The following is a 17,581-nucleotide window of genomic DNA, read 5'->3' on the forward strand; positions in this document are numbered from 1 at the left end:
TAACTGCGTTATACCAGAAAATACTTGTTGAAATATATTGCCATGTTACTAATTTGTGTGGAGAATTTCTGGTTCTTTCACAGGCTGTGAAGCAAAATATCTCACTCCAGAAAATGCAACATGAAGGTATCTCTTGCCATTCCCTGTCACCCTCTCCTTCCATGTCATTCCTCTTGTGTTCCTATCCTACTACATTCTCATACTGACCTTTGACATGTTACTTGTGCTCATACCAACCGCCCCATTACGTCTGAACTAAACGCAGGCCAGTGCTGCCTCAAAATAGAATATTGCTTTAGCAAGCAGACAAGATGCAGCAGGAATTCAGCAGGTCTGGCCAAATCTGTGGAAAGAGAAACTGTTACCAGAGCTTTGAGCCCATCATGACGAATACACGGCACTGAGTCATACATCTTTTGAAGAGTCATGCTGGATGTGAAGTGTTTACTGTTTCTTTCCCTATAGATGTGCCCAGCATTTTGCTGCATCTGTTCCAGAACAGCATCCAGAGTATTTTGCTTTTATTGTGATCATTGCTTTGTTCCTTAGTGTTGCAGAAAGGAGGGGTGTAACTTCCTGGATTATTTAGGCTTTCAGCAGTCCCGCTGCTGATTATGACCAGTGCAGGTCTGCTGACGAACCTGGCTGTTTTGCTGAGTCAACTTTTGGGTAATGCTCATCATAGCTATCTCCCAGCCACTACTTCCCATCAGAGGGAGGTGAGAGGAAGCATGAGAGCAAGAGTAGGTCATTGACTCTTCAAGTCTACTCTTGCACCAAATCACTTGGGTGATGTCTCATTTCACTTTTTCTTGTTTGCACCCCATAACAGTTGACCGACTCGTCCGATCAAAAGTCAAAAACAGCCTTGAATAAACTTTAAAGATCTGGCTGCACACATGAGGAAGAAAATTGCATACTCCACTTGACCTTCCGAGAGACTGAAGTTCTCCTCGCTTCTGCCATGAAAGAATGATCTCCAATACTTAAACAATGGCTTTTAGCTTGTGCCTCTCCCCACAATAGGAAACATCCTCTGGGCATGGACCCCATCAAGTCTCTTCTGGGTTCTGTGTTTCAATAAGATTTACTCGTTATTCTTCTAAACTTCAAGGTTCAACCTTTCTTAAGACAATAAACTCGAAGTAAACTAAGCCAGTGAAAGGCCATGGATGTGCACCACTGATTTTAGAAGAAAGCTGCCTTCGTAATTGTTTTGAAAAAATCCACAATGCTGCACATGTATGAACTCTAATTTTATATGGGGGACAGTGACACACCTACCATTGATAGCTGCACATGTGACATGCGCTCCAGACTTGCATATGCTCCTACGTGTGTTGGATAACTCATTGACTAATCAAAGCAGTATTGTCAGAAACAGACCTTTATTTTAGATTGTCACCACTTCATTTTGAAGATTGTTCCAAGTGTTTCCCCTTCTCCCTCTTTAGGTCCATTTCTTCCAGGAAAAAGGTCAGTTATTGAGAACAACTAGTGTGTCTGGATGTGAGTTTGCTCGCTGAGCTGGAAGGTTAGTTTTCAGACGTTTCGTCACCATTCCAGGTAACATCATCAGTGAGCCTCCGATGAAGCGCTGGTGTTATGTCCCGCTTTCTATTTATCTGCTTAGGTTCCCTTGTGTTGGTGATGTCATTTCCTGTGTTGATATCACCAACACAGGAAATGACATCACCGACACAAGGGAACCTAAGCAGATAAATAGAAAGCGGGACATAACACCAGCGCTTCATCGAAGGCTCACTGATGTTACCTGGAATGGTCACGAAACGTCTGAAAACTAACCTTCTAGCTCAGCGAGCAAACTCCCATCCAGAAACTCAAGCTGAGCTACAAATCTTCTCAAAACTCAGTAACTAGAGTGTTTTGCCAGTGGTACTTGTGTCCCATGGAAGAATTCTTTTGTGAAGTAATTTCATGTCATGCATCATTGGGAGGAGCTATAGGAGATAGCTCATAGGTTGCACTTCACCAGTTTGAGGTGGTAAAGATTAAGCTCAGTGTGAGAGCACTGAGCACTGACAGCTTGAAAATTGACATTAGAGGCAGAATATATATCCTCTAGTTACTTCTGCTTAACACCTCAGAGTCTAACTCTGGTTCAACATACTGTTACTATTAGCTATTCTTTGCATGTGGTTGTCTTCCACGAGTGAGAATAGCCAATTAATCTAATTTGAGAGTTGAAGCGGCACTTAGGCATTTATTACCATGTGAGGTGTCCAATCATGTGTTATTTTGAGTCATGCCTTGTCCTTTTCCTGTACATTTTGTCATTGTTGGGTCGCAAAATGGTGAAATCCTTCCACAGACTCTGCCTCTATCCATGCTTTGATGTCACAGTGCATTTTCTCATGTTGTCCCTCAATACATCCTTGAAACATTTTTTTTCCCCATTGACCTGGGATTTGCTCTTCTCTGACTGAGGTAACAGGAAAACCTGCTTTGGGAGCCTAATATCTGACACCTTGTTTCAAATGAACGTTTCTGGGAATTGCAATAAATGCAGTGACTGGGGACTACACTTAAATTTAGTTTATGCTAATTCTATGTTATATATGCACGTAAGTGTGTTCTCTAGACAAGTTGGGGTGAAGTGAGCCCTACCAGCTCCCTTATTGTATCGAACAAATAGTTTCATGTCACACTTCCATATGTTCATCTCATTCCATTTTACTCATTGTGAAAAATTCAGGGGTCAGAACAGAGGCTTTAGGAATGTCCCAGTCAATAATAGAGTTTCAGATTTGGCAGTGCCATTATTGTTCTTAGGTTTTGTTACATGATATCGTTTGCTTTATGACCAAGAAGACTTGCAAAGTTGTGACCAGTTCAGTGTTTAACGCTACTGTTCATGCAGTATTCAAGACTGCAATCACACTGGATAAATGAAAGTATAGTGAGCCAAGCAGCATCTCAGGAGCACAAAAGCTGACGCTTCGGGCCTAGACCCTTCATCAGAGAGGGGGATGGGGTGAGGGTTCTGGAATAAATAGGGAGAGAGGGGGAGGCGGACCAAAGATGGAGAGAAAAGAAGATAGGTGGAGAGAGTATAGGTGGGGAGGTAGGGAGGGGATAGGTCAGTCCAGGGAAGACGGACAGGTCAAGGAGGTGGGATGAGGTTAGTAGGTAGATGGGAGTGCGGCTTGGGGTGGGAGGAAGGGATGGGTGAGAGGAAGAACAGGTTAGGGAGGCAGAGACAGGTTGGACTGGTTTTGGGATGCAGTGGGTGGAGGGGAAGAGCTGGGCTGGTTGTGTGGTGCAGTGGGGGGAGGGGACGAACTGGGCTGGTTTAGGGATGCGGTGGGGGAAGGGGAGATTTTGAAACTGGTGAAGTCCACATTGATACCATTAGGCTGCAGGTTTCCCAGGCGAACACCTCCGCTCAGTTCGCAACAAACAACTGCACCTCCCAGTCGCAAACCTTTTCCACTCTCCCTCCCATTCTTCAGATGACATGTCCATCATGGGCCTCCTGCAGTGCCACAATGATGCCACCCGAAGGTTGCAGGAACAGCAACTCATATATTCCGCCTGGGAAACCTGCAGCCTAATGGTATCAATGTGGACTTCACCAGTTTCAAAATCTCCCCTTCCCCCACTGCATCCCTAAACCAGCCCAGTTCGTTCCCTCCCCCCACTGCACCACACAACCAGCCCAGCTCTTCCCCTCCACCCACTGCATCCCAAAACCAGTCCAACCTGTCTCTGCCTCCCTAACCTGTTCTTCCTCTCACCCATCCCTTCCTCCCACCCCAAGCCGCACCCCCATCTACCTACTAACCTTATCCCACCTCCTTGACCTGTCCGTCTTCCCTGGACTGTCCTATCCCCTCCCTTCCTCCCCACCTATACACTCTCCATCTATCTTCTTTTCTCTCCATCTTCGGTCCGCCTCCCCCCCCTCCCTATTTATTCCAGAACCCTCACCCCATCCCCCTCTCTGATGAAGGGTCTAGGCCCGAAGCGTCAGCTTTTGTGCTCCTGAGATGCTGCTTGGCCTGCTGTGTTCATCCAGCCTCACATTTTATTATCTTGGATTCTCCAGCATCTGCAGTTCCCATTATCTCTGATAAATGAAAGTATCCCTGTTTTATAAATGGTAATTACATTTTTGTTACAAGAGGAAACAAAATTAAACATCTGCCTACTTAATTTTTTCCTTCTATTGTGTTTTCTGTATAGCCTGCATCTGCCAGAGGAATTGGCATTCAAGTAATTCACAGGTGGAATCAAATCCCGAAGAAACGACCTCTGCTGGTTCAGAAGTATGAATTTATTTCTGTTATGATGTGTATATTTTATATGTTTTAATAAGATAAAACATGTAGGTGTGAATTTATACAGATCTAAATGTTTGCCACTTGTAGTAGTAAGGGTAAGTTTTGGGAGGTGGAGATTTTTGTACCTGGAAAAATACAAGTATAAGCAGAGGGAAGGAAAATTGGCAAAGGACAGATGGAAATAAGAACCCTTGTTCTGCAGAGCGCTCTCAATTTCACTATTGCTTTCGACTGGGAAAACTGCAAATTCTCTAAAGAGGCAATTCTTAGGCTGTGAGTTTATCATGAGTTTTTGAAAAGTTGCTGGAATCTGTCGTCATGAACAGAGGGATGACCACTTGGAAGGGTATGTTAACTTATGAGAGTTTGTGGTTTTGTAGAGAAAGCCGCAGTTCAGTATGGGTGTTGTCTGTGTAGATGTTCAGTCATTTGATAAGAGTTTTGCGCTAGAGATCATCAGTAAAAATAAGAGACCTGGAATTGGTGTTAATCTTGTGATATTGCTTGGAAGTTAGTTTGGAGATAGAAAGCAGGAATAAAAGGAATGTTCTCTGCTGGCATATCACAAGTAGTGCTCCCCTACAGATCCATACCGAGGTGTCAACATTTCATGAAGACTTTAGATCATTCACGATGTTGTTTCTCTAGATTTGAAGATTGCACTATGATAGGAGGCATGTTAGGTTGTGTAGATAGCAAGAAGTTGCAAGTTATCTATGGCAGCTGGAATTCATTGTGTGCAAGAGTGAAGGCTGCCATTTTAAATCTGAGAAAATTAAATGGGCTGTGAATGTTGAGACATTAAGGATTTTTGGAAGAACAGAGGCATTTGACTGCCCATGTACCTCAGCTTGTAGCAAAATGGTTAATTGACTGTTGACTTTTACCTTGACCAGGTTGGAGTACGAAGTTGATAGGATCTTTGCCTCAGTTATGCAGAAACTTGGTCAAGACCGATTTGGAGAATGGCCTACTTGTGCTCCTACAATCAGCCCATCAAGACTGCCCTGCCATTCTGGAATCATGGCTGATTACCTCCATATAAATGCCATTTTCCTGTATTATCTCCATATCCCCTAATGTGCTAGTGTCCGGAAACCCTACTTATTTATGTCACAAAGCTTCTTAGTGATTGAATTTCCACAGCCCTCTGGGATAGACAATTGCAAACATTCATCACCCACTGAGTGAAGAAATTCCTTTTTGTCTCAAGATCAAATGGTCTACCTATTATCCTGAGATTATGTTCCCTGGTTTTAGAATTGCCTATCTATGTTGACTTCGTTATGTTCTGTAAGAATTTTTTAAGCTTCAGTGAGATCACCTTTCAGAGTTCTCAACTCTGGAGAATACTGACCCAGTTTCAACAATCTCCTTATTAGACAAGCCCACCATCCCAGATATCAATCTGGTGAGCCTCCATGTCACGTGTATCCTTATTTTGAAACGGGGACACAAACTGTTCACACTATTTCAGATGCGATTCACCAAGGCATTATACAACTACAGCAAGTCTTTATGCCATACTTAAATCCCCTTGAACTGAATGTGAACATAGCATTTTCCTTGCTGCATCTACAGACTAGTTTTTAGTGACTTGAGAATAAGGATCAAAATTCTTTTGGATATCAGCATTTCACAACCTCCATCCTTGCATAATATTCCATCTGTCATACTGTAGCCCATTCACTGAGCCCAAACTCGTCTTGAAACCTCCTCGAAGCCACCTCACAAGTTGCATTCCTACCCACTTTTGTGTCGTCATCAGATTTGGAAGTATTGGAATTACTCCTACGTCCAAATTGTTTAAGATTGTGAACAGCTTTGGACCTTTGCAGTGCCCCACTAGCAACAGCCTGCTATGAGAGTGAGCTGCTTATTCCTACTGTCTGCTTTCTACCTGTTACCTAATTCTCAATCCATACCAGTATATTCCCCCAATCCCATGTGCTTTAATTTTATTTACTAACTTACTGTGAGACCTTATCAAAAGCCTTCTAAATTATAAATGCCTGACATTTCCCTCTGTACGCATTGCTCTATCACTCATCTTCATGTCATCCACAAACTTTGACACAACTGCAACTCCACATCATGTGTATAAATTGTAATCAAATGCGATCCCAGCACTGATCCCTGAGGCTCACCACTGTCTGCTGATCGCCAACCAGAAAAGCAAGCAATTCCCCCCTCTTTGCTTCCCATTAGTTAACCAATCCTCTATCCTTGCTAACACATTGTTAGTAACACAGTGCACCTTTATCTTATGCAGCAGTCTTTTGTGCAGCACCTTGTCAAATGCCTTTTGTAAATCTAGATACACCGCATCCATGGGGTCCCTGTTGTTCACTGGGTTGTTAATGTCTTCATTGAATTCCAGCAAATTAATTAAACGTGACCTGCCCTTCATGAACTTGTGCTGCGTCTGCCCAGTGGGACAGTTTCTATCTTAGATGTCTTGCTATTTCTTCCTTGATGTTAGACTCAAGCATTTTCTCCATTACAGAAATTAAGCTAACCAGCCTATAATACCCCATCATTTGTCTCCCTTTTTTAAACAGTGGTATCCCATTTGCTTTTTTCCAATCTGCTGGAACTGCCCCAGAGTCCAGTGAATTTTGGAAAATGACCGCAACACATTTGCTGCTTTTCCTGCCATCTCTTTTAGTACCCCAGGATGTGTTCCATCAGGGCCAGGAGGCTTGTCTTTCCGCATAATCTGTTGGCTATCTTTGCAAAGTGTTGACATCGCCAATCATGTTGTCTTATTTTGCTTTTCAATAAATTGTTGTAAATTCCACTTTATTTTCTTAACACTAGATACTTGCACAAACCCTACCTCATTGGCGAGAGCAAGTTTGATTTGAGAATTTACGTGTACGTGACCTCTTATGATCCTCTTCGGATCTACGTGTTTACAGACGGCTTGGTCCGTTTTGCAAGCTGCAAGTAAGTTTTTGAAAAGAGCAAGGTTAGAGGGTGGAAATAGATAATCGCTTACTTTTAATTGGTCTGGTGGGGCTGATGTAACTGGTCTTGCCTGAAGCACTGCTAATCACCTTTTCTCACAGGCATTGTTGTTGTTAAATTGAAGTTATAGAAAATATTTTAATTCATAATGCTGTCTAGCTATTAGCTTAGAACAGTAACACTAATTATTGAAAGTTGTTCCTGGGATAGTACAATAATCTCCGTCAGCCAGTTGCATCAAATAGCTAAAGCACAGATGGGTGTTTTAACCATTTCAATGATTTACCTCTACGTTTAGTATACTGCACTACCTATTCCTGATGCAGCCCTTCTGCACTATGGAGACCAAATGCACATTGAGTGGTATATAGAGCATTTCCAAAGCGTTCATAAGCACAAGTCTGAGGTTCCTCTTGCTTGTCGTTTTATTTCACCATCTTGTTCTTATTTGAACATCTAAAAATTAGGAGCAGAATTAGCACATTGAGCCCTTCAGATCTGCTTTCCCGTTCACCGTCAGAAATCACGCGACACCGGGTTATAGTCCAACAGGTTTATTTGAAAACATAAGCTTTTGGAGCCTTACTCCTGCTTCGGGTGTTAGTGAGAGAGGTAGTATCAGACAGAATTTATAAGTAAAAGATCAAAGGGTCACATCTGTATTGAGGGTGTGCTAAACAAAACTAAGATGGTTTTAATCTTGAATCAGTTAGAAGGTTTTAATTGAGTAATATGTATGTGTAAATCCTTGAATTCCTTTCCAATCACTGTCCTGTGAGAACTAAGTGTTATCGGTATAAGGAAGAGGTGACATTTTAGGTCAGATAATGCATGTTAGGTGTGAGGCCTTGTTTAGAATCAGTTTGTGTTTTGACTTTGGAGTCAGACTGGTTTTATTTCTAAAGTAGGAATTTACAAAATGCCACAGTGACTGAGCGACTGTGCCAATTATGTGCTTTTTGAACAAAATAGAATATGTCTGCTAACACCCCATAGATTCATGTGTCCGCACGCGCTTACACAGAACATTACAGCACAGTACAGGCCCTTCGGCCCTCGATGTTGTGCCGACCTGTCATACCAATCTGAAGCCCATCTAACCTACACTATTCCATGTACATCTATATGCTTGTCCAATGACGACTTAAATGTATTTAAAGTTAGCAAATCTACTACTGTTGCAGGCAAAGTGTTCCATACTCTTACTACTCTGAGGAAAGAAACTACCTCTGACATCTGTCCTACACCTTTCACCCCTCAGTTTAAAACTATGCCCCCTCGTGCTCGACGACACCATCCTAGGAAAAAGGCTCTCCCTATCCACCCTATCTAACCCTCTGATTATCTTATGTCTCAATTAAGTCACCTCTCAACCACCTTCTCTCTAACGAAAACAGCCTCAAGCCCCTCAGCCTTTCCTTGTAAGACCTTCCCTCCATACCAGGCAACATCCTAGTTAATCTCCTCTGCACCCTTTCTAAAGCTTCCACATCCTTCTTATAATGCAGTGACCAGAACTGTACGCAATACTCCCAAGTGCGGCCGCACCAGAGTTTTGAACAGCTGCAGCATAACATCTTGGTTCCGGAACTCAATCCCTCTATTAATAAACGCTAAAACATGTATGCCTTCTTTAACAACCCTGTCAAACTGGGTGGCAACTTTCAAGGATCTGTGTACATGGACACTGAGATCTCTCTGCTGATCTACACTACTAAGAATCTTACCATTAGCTCTGTACTTTGCATTCTAGTTACTCCTACCAAAGTGCATCGCCTCATACTTGTCCGCATTAAACTCCATTTGCCACCTCTCAGCCCAGCTCTGCAGCTTATCTATGTCTGCCTGTAACCGACAACATCCTTCGTCACTATCCACAACTCCACCAACCTTAGTGTTGTCTGCAAATTTACTAACCCATCCTTCTACGCCCTCATCCAGGTCATTTATAAAAATGACAAACAGCAGTGGACCCAACACCGACCCTTGCGGTACAGCACTAGTAACTGGTCTCCAGGATGAACATTTCCCATCAACTATACCCTCTGTCTTCTTTCAGCAAGCCAATTTCTGATCCAAACTGCTATATCCCCCACAATCCCATTCTTCTGCATTTTGTACAATAGCCTACTGTGGGCAACCTTATCGAATGCCTTGCTGAAATCCATATACACCACATCAACCGGTTTACACTCATCTACCTGTTTGGTCACCTTCTCAAAGAACTCGAGAGAGGATCTGTGCATTCACAAGTGGTGAGGTCACCTGTAGCGTGACATGAGCCCAAGATCTCAGTTAATGCCATTCTCGTGAGTACTGAACTTGGCTAACAGCCTCTGCTCGGCGACTGTGCATTGTTGTGTATCCTGAGTCTGCCTTGAAGGATGTTTACCCGAAGATCCAAGGCCAAATTTCCCAGACTGCTGAAGTGCTTCCCCACTGGGAGGGAATGCCCCTGTCTGGTCATTGTTACATGGTGTCCATTCATCCATTGTCATAGCATCTGCATGGTTCTGCCAATATACCAGGCTTTGGGGCATCTTTGCCGACAGCATATCAGTTGGACAGCATTGGGCGAGTAACATGAGTATCTGCCATGCACATGGTGGGTGGTGTTCCCATGTGTGATAATAATGTCCATGTCGAAGATCTGACATGTCTTGAAGAGGTTGCCATGATGTCGATGTATAGTGTTGTGGTCGATGTGTCCTGAAGACTGGGCAGTTTTCTGCGAACAATGGTCTGTTTAAGGTTGGGTAGTTGTTTTGAAAGTGAGAAGTGGAGGCATGGGGGAGATCTTGGCGAGGTGTTCGTCGATAATGTACTTCCCAGGAGTGGAGAAACTACGCTATGTTCTTCCCAGCCTTCAATACATTATCGCACTCTCTCTGTCTCGGTGTTGGTGTCTCTGTCTCACTCTCATGCATGCGCACTCTCCTTCCCTGTCTCCATTTGGCCCTCTCCTTCCCCTCTCGCGTGCTGCGTGCAAATCTGTGGTGTGTTTGTATTTGCAGATACATTTGATTTTGTTCAAAAAGCACACAGTTTATAGACAACAAAGTGTGTAGCTGGATGAACACAGCAAGCCAAGCAGCATGTTAGGAGCACAAAAGCTGACGTTTCAGGCCTAGACCCTTCATGAGAGAGGGGGATGGGGAGAGGGTTCTAAGGTAAATAGGGGCAGGCGGACTGAAGATGGATAGAGGAGAAGATAGGTGGTGAGGAGAGGAGAGTATAGGTGGGGAGGGGATAGGTCAGTCCGGGGAGGACAGACAGGTCAAGGAAGCGGGATCAACCTCACCCTCAGACCCGCAGACAAGGGAGGCGCAGTTGTAGTATGGCGCACTGACCTCTACATCGCCGAGGCCAAACGCCAACTCTCCGACACCACCACCTACCACCCCCTTGATCATGACCCCACTCCCGAGCACCAAACCATCATCTCCAATACCATCCATGACCTCATCACCTCAGGCGACCTCCCACCCACAGCCTCCAACCTCATTGTTCCCCAACCCCGCACCGCCCGCTTCTATCTCCTTCCCAAAATCCACAAACCCACCTGCTCTGGCCGACCAATTGTCTCCGCCTGCTCCTGCCCCACCGAACTCATCTCCACCTATCTGGACTCCATTTTCTCCCCCTTCGTCCAGGAACTCCCCACCTACTTCCATGACACCACGCACGCCCTCCACCTCCTCCAGAACTTCCAATTCCCTGGCCCCCAACACCTCATTTTCACCATGGACGTCCATTCCCTATACACCTGCATTCCTCATGCAGATGGCCTTAAGGACCTCCGCTTCTTCCTGTCCTGCAGGCCCGACCATTCCCCCTGCACCGACACCCTCATCCGCCTAGCCGAATTTGTCCTCACCCTCAACAACTTCTGTTGCGATTCCTCCCACTTCCTACAGACAAAGGGGGTGGCCATGGGTACCCACATAGGCCCAAGCTATGCCTGCCTCTTTGTAGGTTACGTGGAACTGGCCCCAAACCCCACCTCTTCCTCCGTTACATTGATGACTGTATCTGCGCCGCCTCTTTCTCCCCAGAGGAGCTCGAACAGTTCATCCACTTCACCAACACCTTCCACGCCAACCTCAAGTTCACCTGGGCCATCTCCAACACATCCCTCACCTTCCTGAACCCCTCTGTCTCCATCTCAGACAACCAGCTAGAAACTGATGCTTACATCAAGCCCACCAACTCCCACAGCTACCTAGGATACACCTCCTCCCACCCAACGCCACCCCCCTCCCTGCAAAGATTCCACCCCCTATTCCCAATTCCTTCGCTTCTGCCACATCTGTTCCCAGGTTGAGGCATTCCACTCCCGCACATCCCAGACTGCAACCCCCCCCCCCCCCCCCCCACAGCGGTCGAGAACACCCTTGACCGTGTCTCCCACATTTCCCGCCCCTGCAATAACCGCCCTAAGAGAATCCCCCTCGTCGTCACGTACCACCCCACCAACCTCCGGATACAACACATCATCCTCCGACACTTCGGCCATCTACAAACTGACCCCGCCACCCAAGACATTTTTCCATCCCCACTCTTGTCTGCCTTCCGGTCAGACCACTCTCTCTCCGTGACTCCCTTGTCTGCTCCACACTTCCCTCCAACCCCTCCACACCCGGCACCTTCCCTTGCAACTGCAGGAAGTACTACACTTCCCCCCCCCCCACACCACCTCCCTCACCCCCATCCCAGGCCCCAAGATGACTTTCCATATTAAGCAGATGTTCACCTGCACATCTGCCAATGTAGTATACTGTATCCACTGAACCCGGTGTGGCCTCCTCTACATTGGGGAAACCAAGCGGAGGCTTGGGGACCGCTTTGCAGAACACCTCTGCTTGGTTTGCAATAAACAACTGCACCTCCCAGTCGCGAACCATTTTAACTCCCCCCTCCCATTCCTTAGACGACATGTCCATCATGGGCCTCCTGCGATGCCACAATGATGCCACCCGAAGGTTGCAGGAACAGCAACTCCTATTCCGCTTGGGAACCCTGCAGCCCAATGGTATCAATGTGGACTTCACAAGCTTCAAAATCTCCCCCTCCCTCACTGCATCACAAAACCAGCCTGGCTCATCCCGCCTCCCTAAACTGCTCTTCCTCTCACCTATCCCCTCCTCCCACCTCAAGCTGCGCCTCTATTTCCCACCTACCAACTACATCCTGCTTCCTTGAGCTCTCCGTCCTCCCCGGACTGACCTATTAACTTGTTGAATTCTGCACGCCTGTCTAATCCCAGATAACCTTAGATTTTTGTTTGACAAAGAATCAATCTACCTCAGCCTTAGAAATAAAATTTCACTCAACGCTGTCATAAAATGATGACCTCTGACTTGTGAAACTGTCTTCTCTTTTATAGTTTGGCACTTGCTCACAAAAGGAATCAGCCCAAAAGCCTAGATAGCACATTTAGGCCCAAAGCGTCAGCTTTCCTGCTTCGAAGATACTGCTTCGCCCGCTGTGTTCATCCAGCTCCACACCTTGTTATCTCAGATTCTCCAGCATCTGCAGTTCCTGTTATCTCTGATCCTAAGAGCCTAAATGTCTTCAATACATCAATTAGGTCACTCTTCTAAACTCCAAAAATAACCTACATCTATCCAACCTGTCCTCTAAGAAAACTTGCTCATTTCTAGACATCAATCTAATAAACCTCCTCTGAACAGTCTCCAATAGGCTCATACCCTTTGTTAACAAAGATAACCAAAACTCCACCTTTGCATTATGATGGCTGGTGTAATACTCTTTATTTGTCTGGATGATCCCAGTCTCAACAACACACTGCGCATCCAGTTCAAAGCAGTCTATACTATAATATCGGTGCCGTATTGATTGAATAATGTTCTTTGGTATTTGCCTCTGATATTTTAACTGTAGGCCTCCCACTATTGATTGTGGGTAATATTATTTTTTGTTCTGCTCAGGTATTCATCTTCCATGAAGAGCCTTGGTAACAAGTTTATGCACCTTACAAACTACAGTGTGAATAAACTAAATGCTGAGTACAAGCCCAACAGCGATGGAAAGCTCTGTCAAGGTCATAAATGGTAAGAGTGTAGGTTTCCTGGGGATCTGTCTTAAATCTGAACTTATTGGCTATGCCTAGGAAAAGCTGGTGTATTCGAACTATGATGGTGTATGTACACAACTCCATTGTGTGTTAATGCCAACAGTTTCTTAATTAGGTTTTGTGCTGCTGACTCTTTGCAGGTTGGTGGCATCGCGCATCTCCCCCAACCTTAGTATTTCTTAATCGTCACTGCTAATTTCAGACTTTGTTGTGTTTTCAGTCTGCCTTCTCTGCTGTTTGTAAGATTTTTCATCTATTATTAATGCTAAGATTGTGTACCTGTGAATTTTCTTTGTTTTCCTCACTGCTATGCACAGTATCCTTCTGTCCTGTATTTTTCATTCTGCTGAAATTGAGGCAGCATTCAAATCTCCTTGTCTCCCTTTTTTGCAATCTACAGACTTCTTCAAAACACAATAATATTATTCCTGGAGTATACAGATCGAAAGTTTTGTGGTTCAGTTCATGGCCTGAGTTAATATTTTGCTGTATTTAATATGTAGGAGCCTTAAGGCATTGTGGGCGTATCTGAGTCAGAAGGGAGTGAGGACTGACCTGTTGTGGGAACAAATAAAGGATGTGATCATCAAAACCATAATTGCGTGAGTAATCAGAACAGTCTTTATGGAGAATAACCATAAACTTCAAGAATTAGAGATTTCAAATCCAGTTCTCCTGTCATTCTTAAATAAAGGTTAGCACTTTGCATGTTAGTATGTTGTGAGGAGGAGCGCTTTTATGTTAGATGGTTTTTTTTCTTCAAAAGGTGCATTTTTATCAAATTAAACATTGAGCAGACTGGGGTTAAAATTTCTCCCCCAACTACAAAATGTAGCTCCTCACACTCACCTGGATTAAACTCTGTTTGCCCTTTCTCTTTACCATTGAAGACATTTAAGAGGCACCTAGATGGGTACATGAAGAATAGGAAGGGGATAGAGGGATACAGGTTTGTTTTTAGGGCATGACAGTCAGCACAGACTCGGAGGGCCGAAGGGCCTGTTCCTGTGCTGTTTATCTACATTTTCTCTCCAATGCAACTGAACTATATCCTGCCGTCTCCTTTGACAACCTTCAACTGTCCACAGCTCCAACTATCTTTGTATCATCTACAAACCTACTAACCAATCCATGTACATTCATCCAAGTCATGTACATATTATCACAAACAGCCAAGGTCCCAGTATGGATCTCTGTGGAACACCAGTAGCCACGTACCAGAAAAACACCCTTCCACCATTACCCTCTGCCTTCTGTGGACAAGCCAATGCTGAATCCAAGTGGCCCAATTCACCATGGATCCCCTGCATCGTAACCTTCTGGATGACCTACCAAGAGGCACCTTGTCAAAATCCATGGCAACGTCCACGGCTTTTCTAAATGCACATAAATCTTTTCCCTAAGAATTCTCTCCTAAAGAACCACTGATGAGAGACTCACTGGTCTGTAGTTTCCTGGATTATCCCTATTTCCCCTCTTGAACAGAGGAGCAACGTTAGCTAGTTGCCAGTCCTCCAGGACCTCTCCAGTGGCTAGTGAGGATGCAAAGACCTTAGCCAAGGCCGAGCAATCTCCTCTTTTGCCCCTCTCGATAACCTGGGTAGATACCATTGGGCCTTTGGCACTTATCCACCTTAATGCTCTTCAGAAGACCCCAACACCACTTATTTCTTGATCTCAAAATGCCCTAGCATATTAGCATGCTGGATACTACCCTCACTATGCCCCATATCCTTCTCCTGGGTGAATACCAATGCAAAGTACTCATTTAGGATCTTGTCCACATCTTTTGCCCTCAAGCATAAGCTCCTTCTGTTGTCTTAATTGGCCCCATCTTCTACCTAGTTATCTTCTTGTTTTTAATGTGTCTGTAGAATGCTTTGAGATTCTCTTTAACAGACTTGCCAATATCATTTCATGGTTTCTTCTAGCTGTCCTAATTCCGGGCTTGAGATCTTTCCTGCTTTCTTTATGTTCCTCATTGGTCCTGTCTGATTTTAACTTCCCATGTGTGTTATATGCTTTTTTTTTCCTTTTGACTAAATTCATAACTTCTCTCATTATCCAAAGGTCCCTTACCTTGCCATCCTTGCCCTTCCTCCTTATTGGAACATGCTGATCCTGAACTTTCATCAGGTCTTCAAACAATTCTCCGATGTCAAAAGTGGACTTGCCTGATAACAGCTTCTCTCAACTAATGCTCCTTGGCTCTTGCTTAATACTGCCCTTAATTTGCCCTCCCACAATTTAGTACCTTCCCACCAGCTCCTGACTTATCCTTAGTCAAAGCTTGAACTTAGCATTCAGATTGACTTTGTGAAGTACTTTAGGTTGTTTTACCATGTCAGAGTCCAATTTTTGCCATCAGTTCCTGCCTTAGGTTGTGTTGGCTTGTTTAGATGGTAGTACTTGTGCTTTAAAGCTGAAAGGTTACAGTGTCAAGCCTTTGTCAGATCTAAGTATGTAAGGCTAACTCTCCAGGTCAAGGTTGAAAGAATGTATTGTTTGAAATACTATCTTTTAGTCAAGATGGTCTCTGCTAATGTCTTGGGTACATGTGAGAAGATCCCATTATATTGTTCAGAGCAGCGGAAAAGGTTTTGAGTTTTGGGAAATGTTCCCCTTTCAGCCAGTGCCTCTAAATAAAGGCCAAGTTAACTAGTCATACACCTTATTGGTAATTGCTTTTGTAACTGCTGTTAAACTCCAGAATACTTCCTTCTATTAGTTGACTTGTGGTCTTATACCCAGAGGGCTTAAATCGAATGTCGTCTTCAGGGGGATCACGAGCTGACAAATATTGGGATCAGGGTATTTAGTCCTCCATTTTATAGCTCACCTTTATTTTTTATCATCCTTGTGTTTCTAGATTTATAATGGAATCATCCTCTGTAGATTTGTCATGCTACAGTTGTTCTCCTCTTCCAATGGTAATGCAGCATAGATGCACATAATAAGTCAAGGGGAGCATCAGATACTAAACAGGCAGTAGGAAAGCAGTTAAGCAAGGTTAAAAAGGTGAGTTTTTAATGAAGGATTCCTGCGGGAGAGAGAAATATCAAGCTCCTACAGGTTTAGCTGAAGAGTTTCAGACTCCAGGGGTCTACATGTGGATTTTTTAAATCTGTTATCTTGTATTTTTAATGTTTACATATGTACGAGATCAGTGGAAGGGCAAAGTTGACTGGGTTTTCTGGCATACTAAAATCTGTTAGTTCTGTCAGGCTCTTAAATTATAGATAATCTTGTTTTGGAGTTAAAATTTCCTTCTTGTTTTCATTGGCGATTGTGCAAGACTAGTACAATGGAAAGATGGATTCCATTATTTGACAAATTTGCATTGGCGTCTGCGGAATAAAAGCGAAAGTGACAAATGGTATTTTGTAATGACTGCACAGGATGCCACATGGCAAGCAAAAGGAGTAATTATTTCATGGTATGGTGAGCTCTTAAAGGGGCATTTAAAAATTGTATTTTAAATTTGTACTGTATCGTTTACTGGTCACTGGATGGGCCCCATTTTGTAATGATTAAATTTTTCATTATAATTTGTATTGGTGCTAAGTTGAGCCACAGGCAGTTCAACTCAGCTGGTCAAAGCAGATGTTTATACTTCACACAGACCTCCTCTCATTCTTAAATTGCCTCTCCTCACCCTGCCCCTTTCTCCTTCATCTATACATTGTAACACAATGATATCTATTGCAGCTACTGCAGACACATCTCCATTCTGAGCACACTTTGTCAATACATCCCTCCTGAAATTCTTCAATTGATGTGTAATGACCTTTTTTTTTAAATCCAGTTACGCTCTCTGTACTGGGTTTGTCCATAACACTTCAAACATTTATTAGGTCTTAATTACTTTGAACATGGTGAGGATCTCAAAGAATGCATGTTTGTTCTTTTTTCTTTTCTAGCCCAAGGAAATAAAACCAATGGTTACTTTCCTATTGCACCAAGTAGGAATTCAGCAAGGCTAAAATGCTCAGTACCTTGATTAATGATTGGTAGCCCCTTCACTTCATTCCCTTGTGTATATTGCAAAATTTCCCAATGGAATGTGCAGAAATAGATTGCTATGAAATGTATCAACCCCAGAAGGAACATTTGATGTTTTCCACACTTAAGACAGGAAATCGTTCTTAGTCTCTGTCTGTCTGTAAAGGTGAGAAAGACAGTGGGACTGTCTGATTGTAAAATATTTGCA

The 17,581-nt window shown here is 43.9% G+C and overlaps 1 protein-coding gene across 4 annotated transcripts in view; it reads left to right on the forward strand.

Moving 5' to 3' along the window:
* ttll4 (tubulin tyrosine ligase-like family, member 4) overlaps positions 1-17,581 on the forward strand; it is a 92,732-nt gene that overhangs the window by 42,048 nt on the left and 33,103 nt on the right. For all 4 annotated transcript variants that reach the window (XR_007247943.1, XM_048534664.2, XM_048534665.2 and 1 more), the window contains 4 exons: positions 4,207-4,289; positions 7,125-7,253; positions 13,226-13,348; positions 13,875-13,973. Coding sequence is in view for 3 of the 4 variants with exons in the window: in XM_048534664.2 (XP_048390621.1) it covers positions 4,207-4,289; positions 7,125-7,253; positions 13,226-13,348; positions 13,875-13,973 (434 nt within the window). In the remaining variant the exon portion in view is untranslated. The remainder of the gene's footprint in view (positions 1-4,206; positions 4,290-7,124; positions 7,254-13,225; positions 13,349-13,874; positions 13,974-17,581) is intronic.

The sequence above is a fragment of the Stegostoma tigrinum genome, chromosome 7 (genome assembly GCF_030684315.1).
Source record: "Stegostoma tigrinum isolate sSteTig4 chromosome 7, sSteTig4.hap1, whole genome shotgun sequence".
In the NCBI taxonomy this organism is placed as follows: Eukaryota; Metazoa; Chordata; class Chondrichthyes; order Orectolobiformes; family Stegostomatidae; genus Stegostoma; species Stegostoma tigrinum.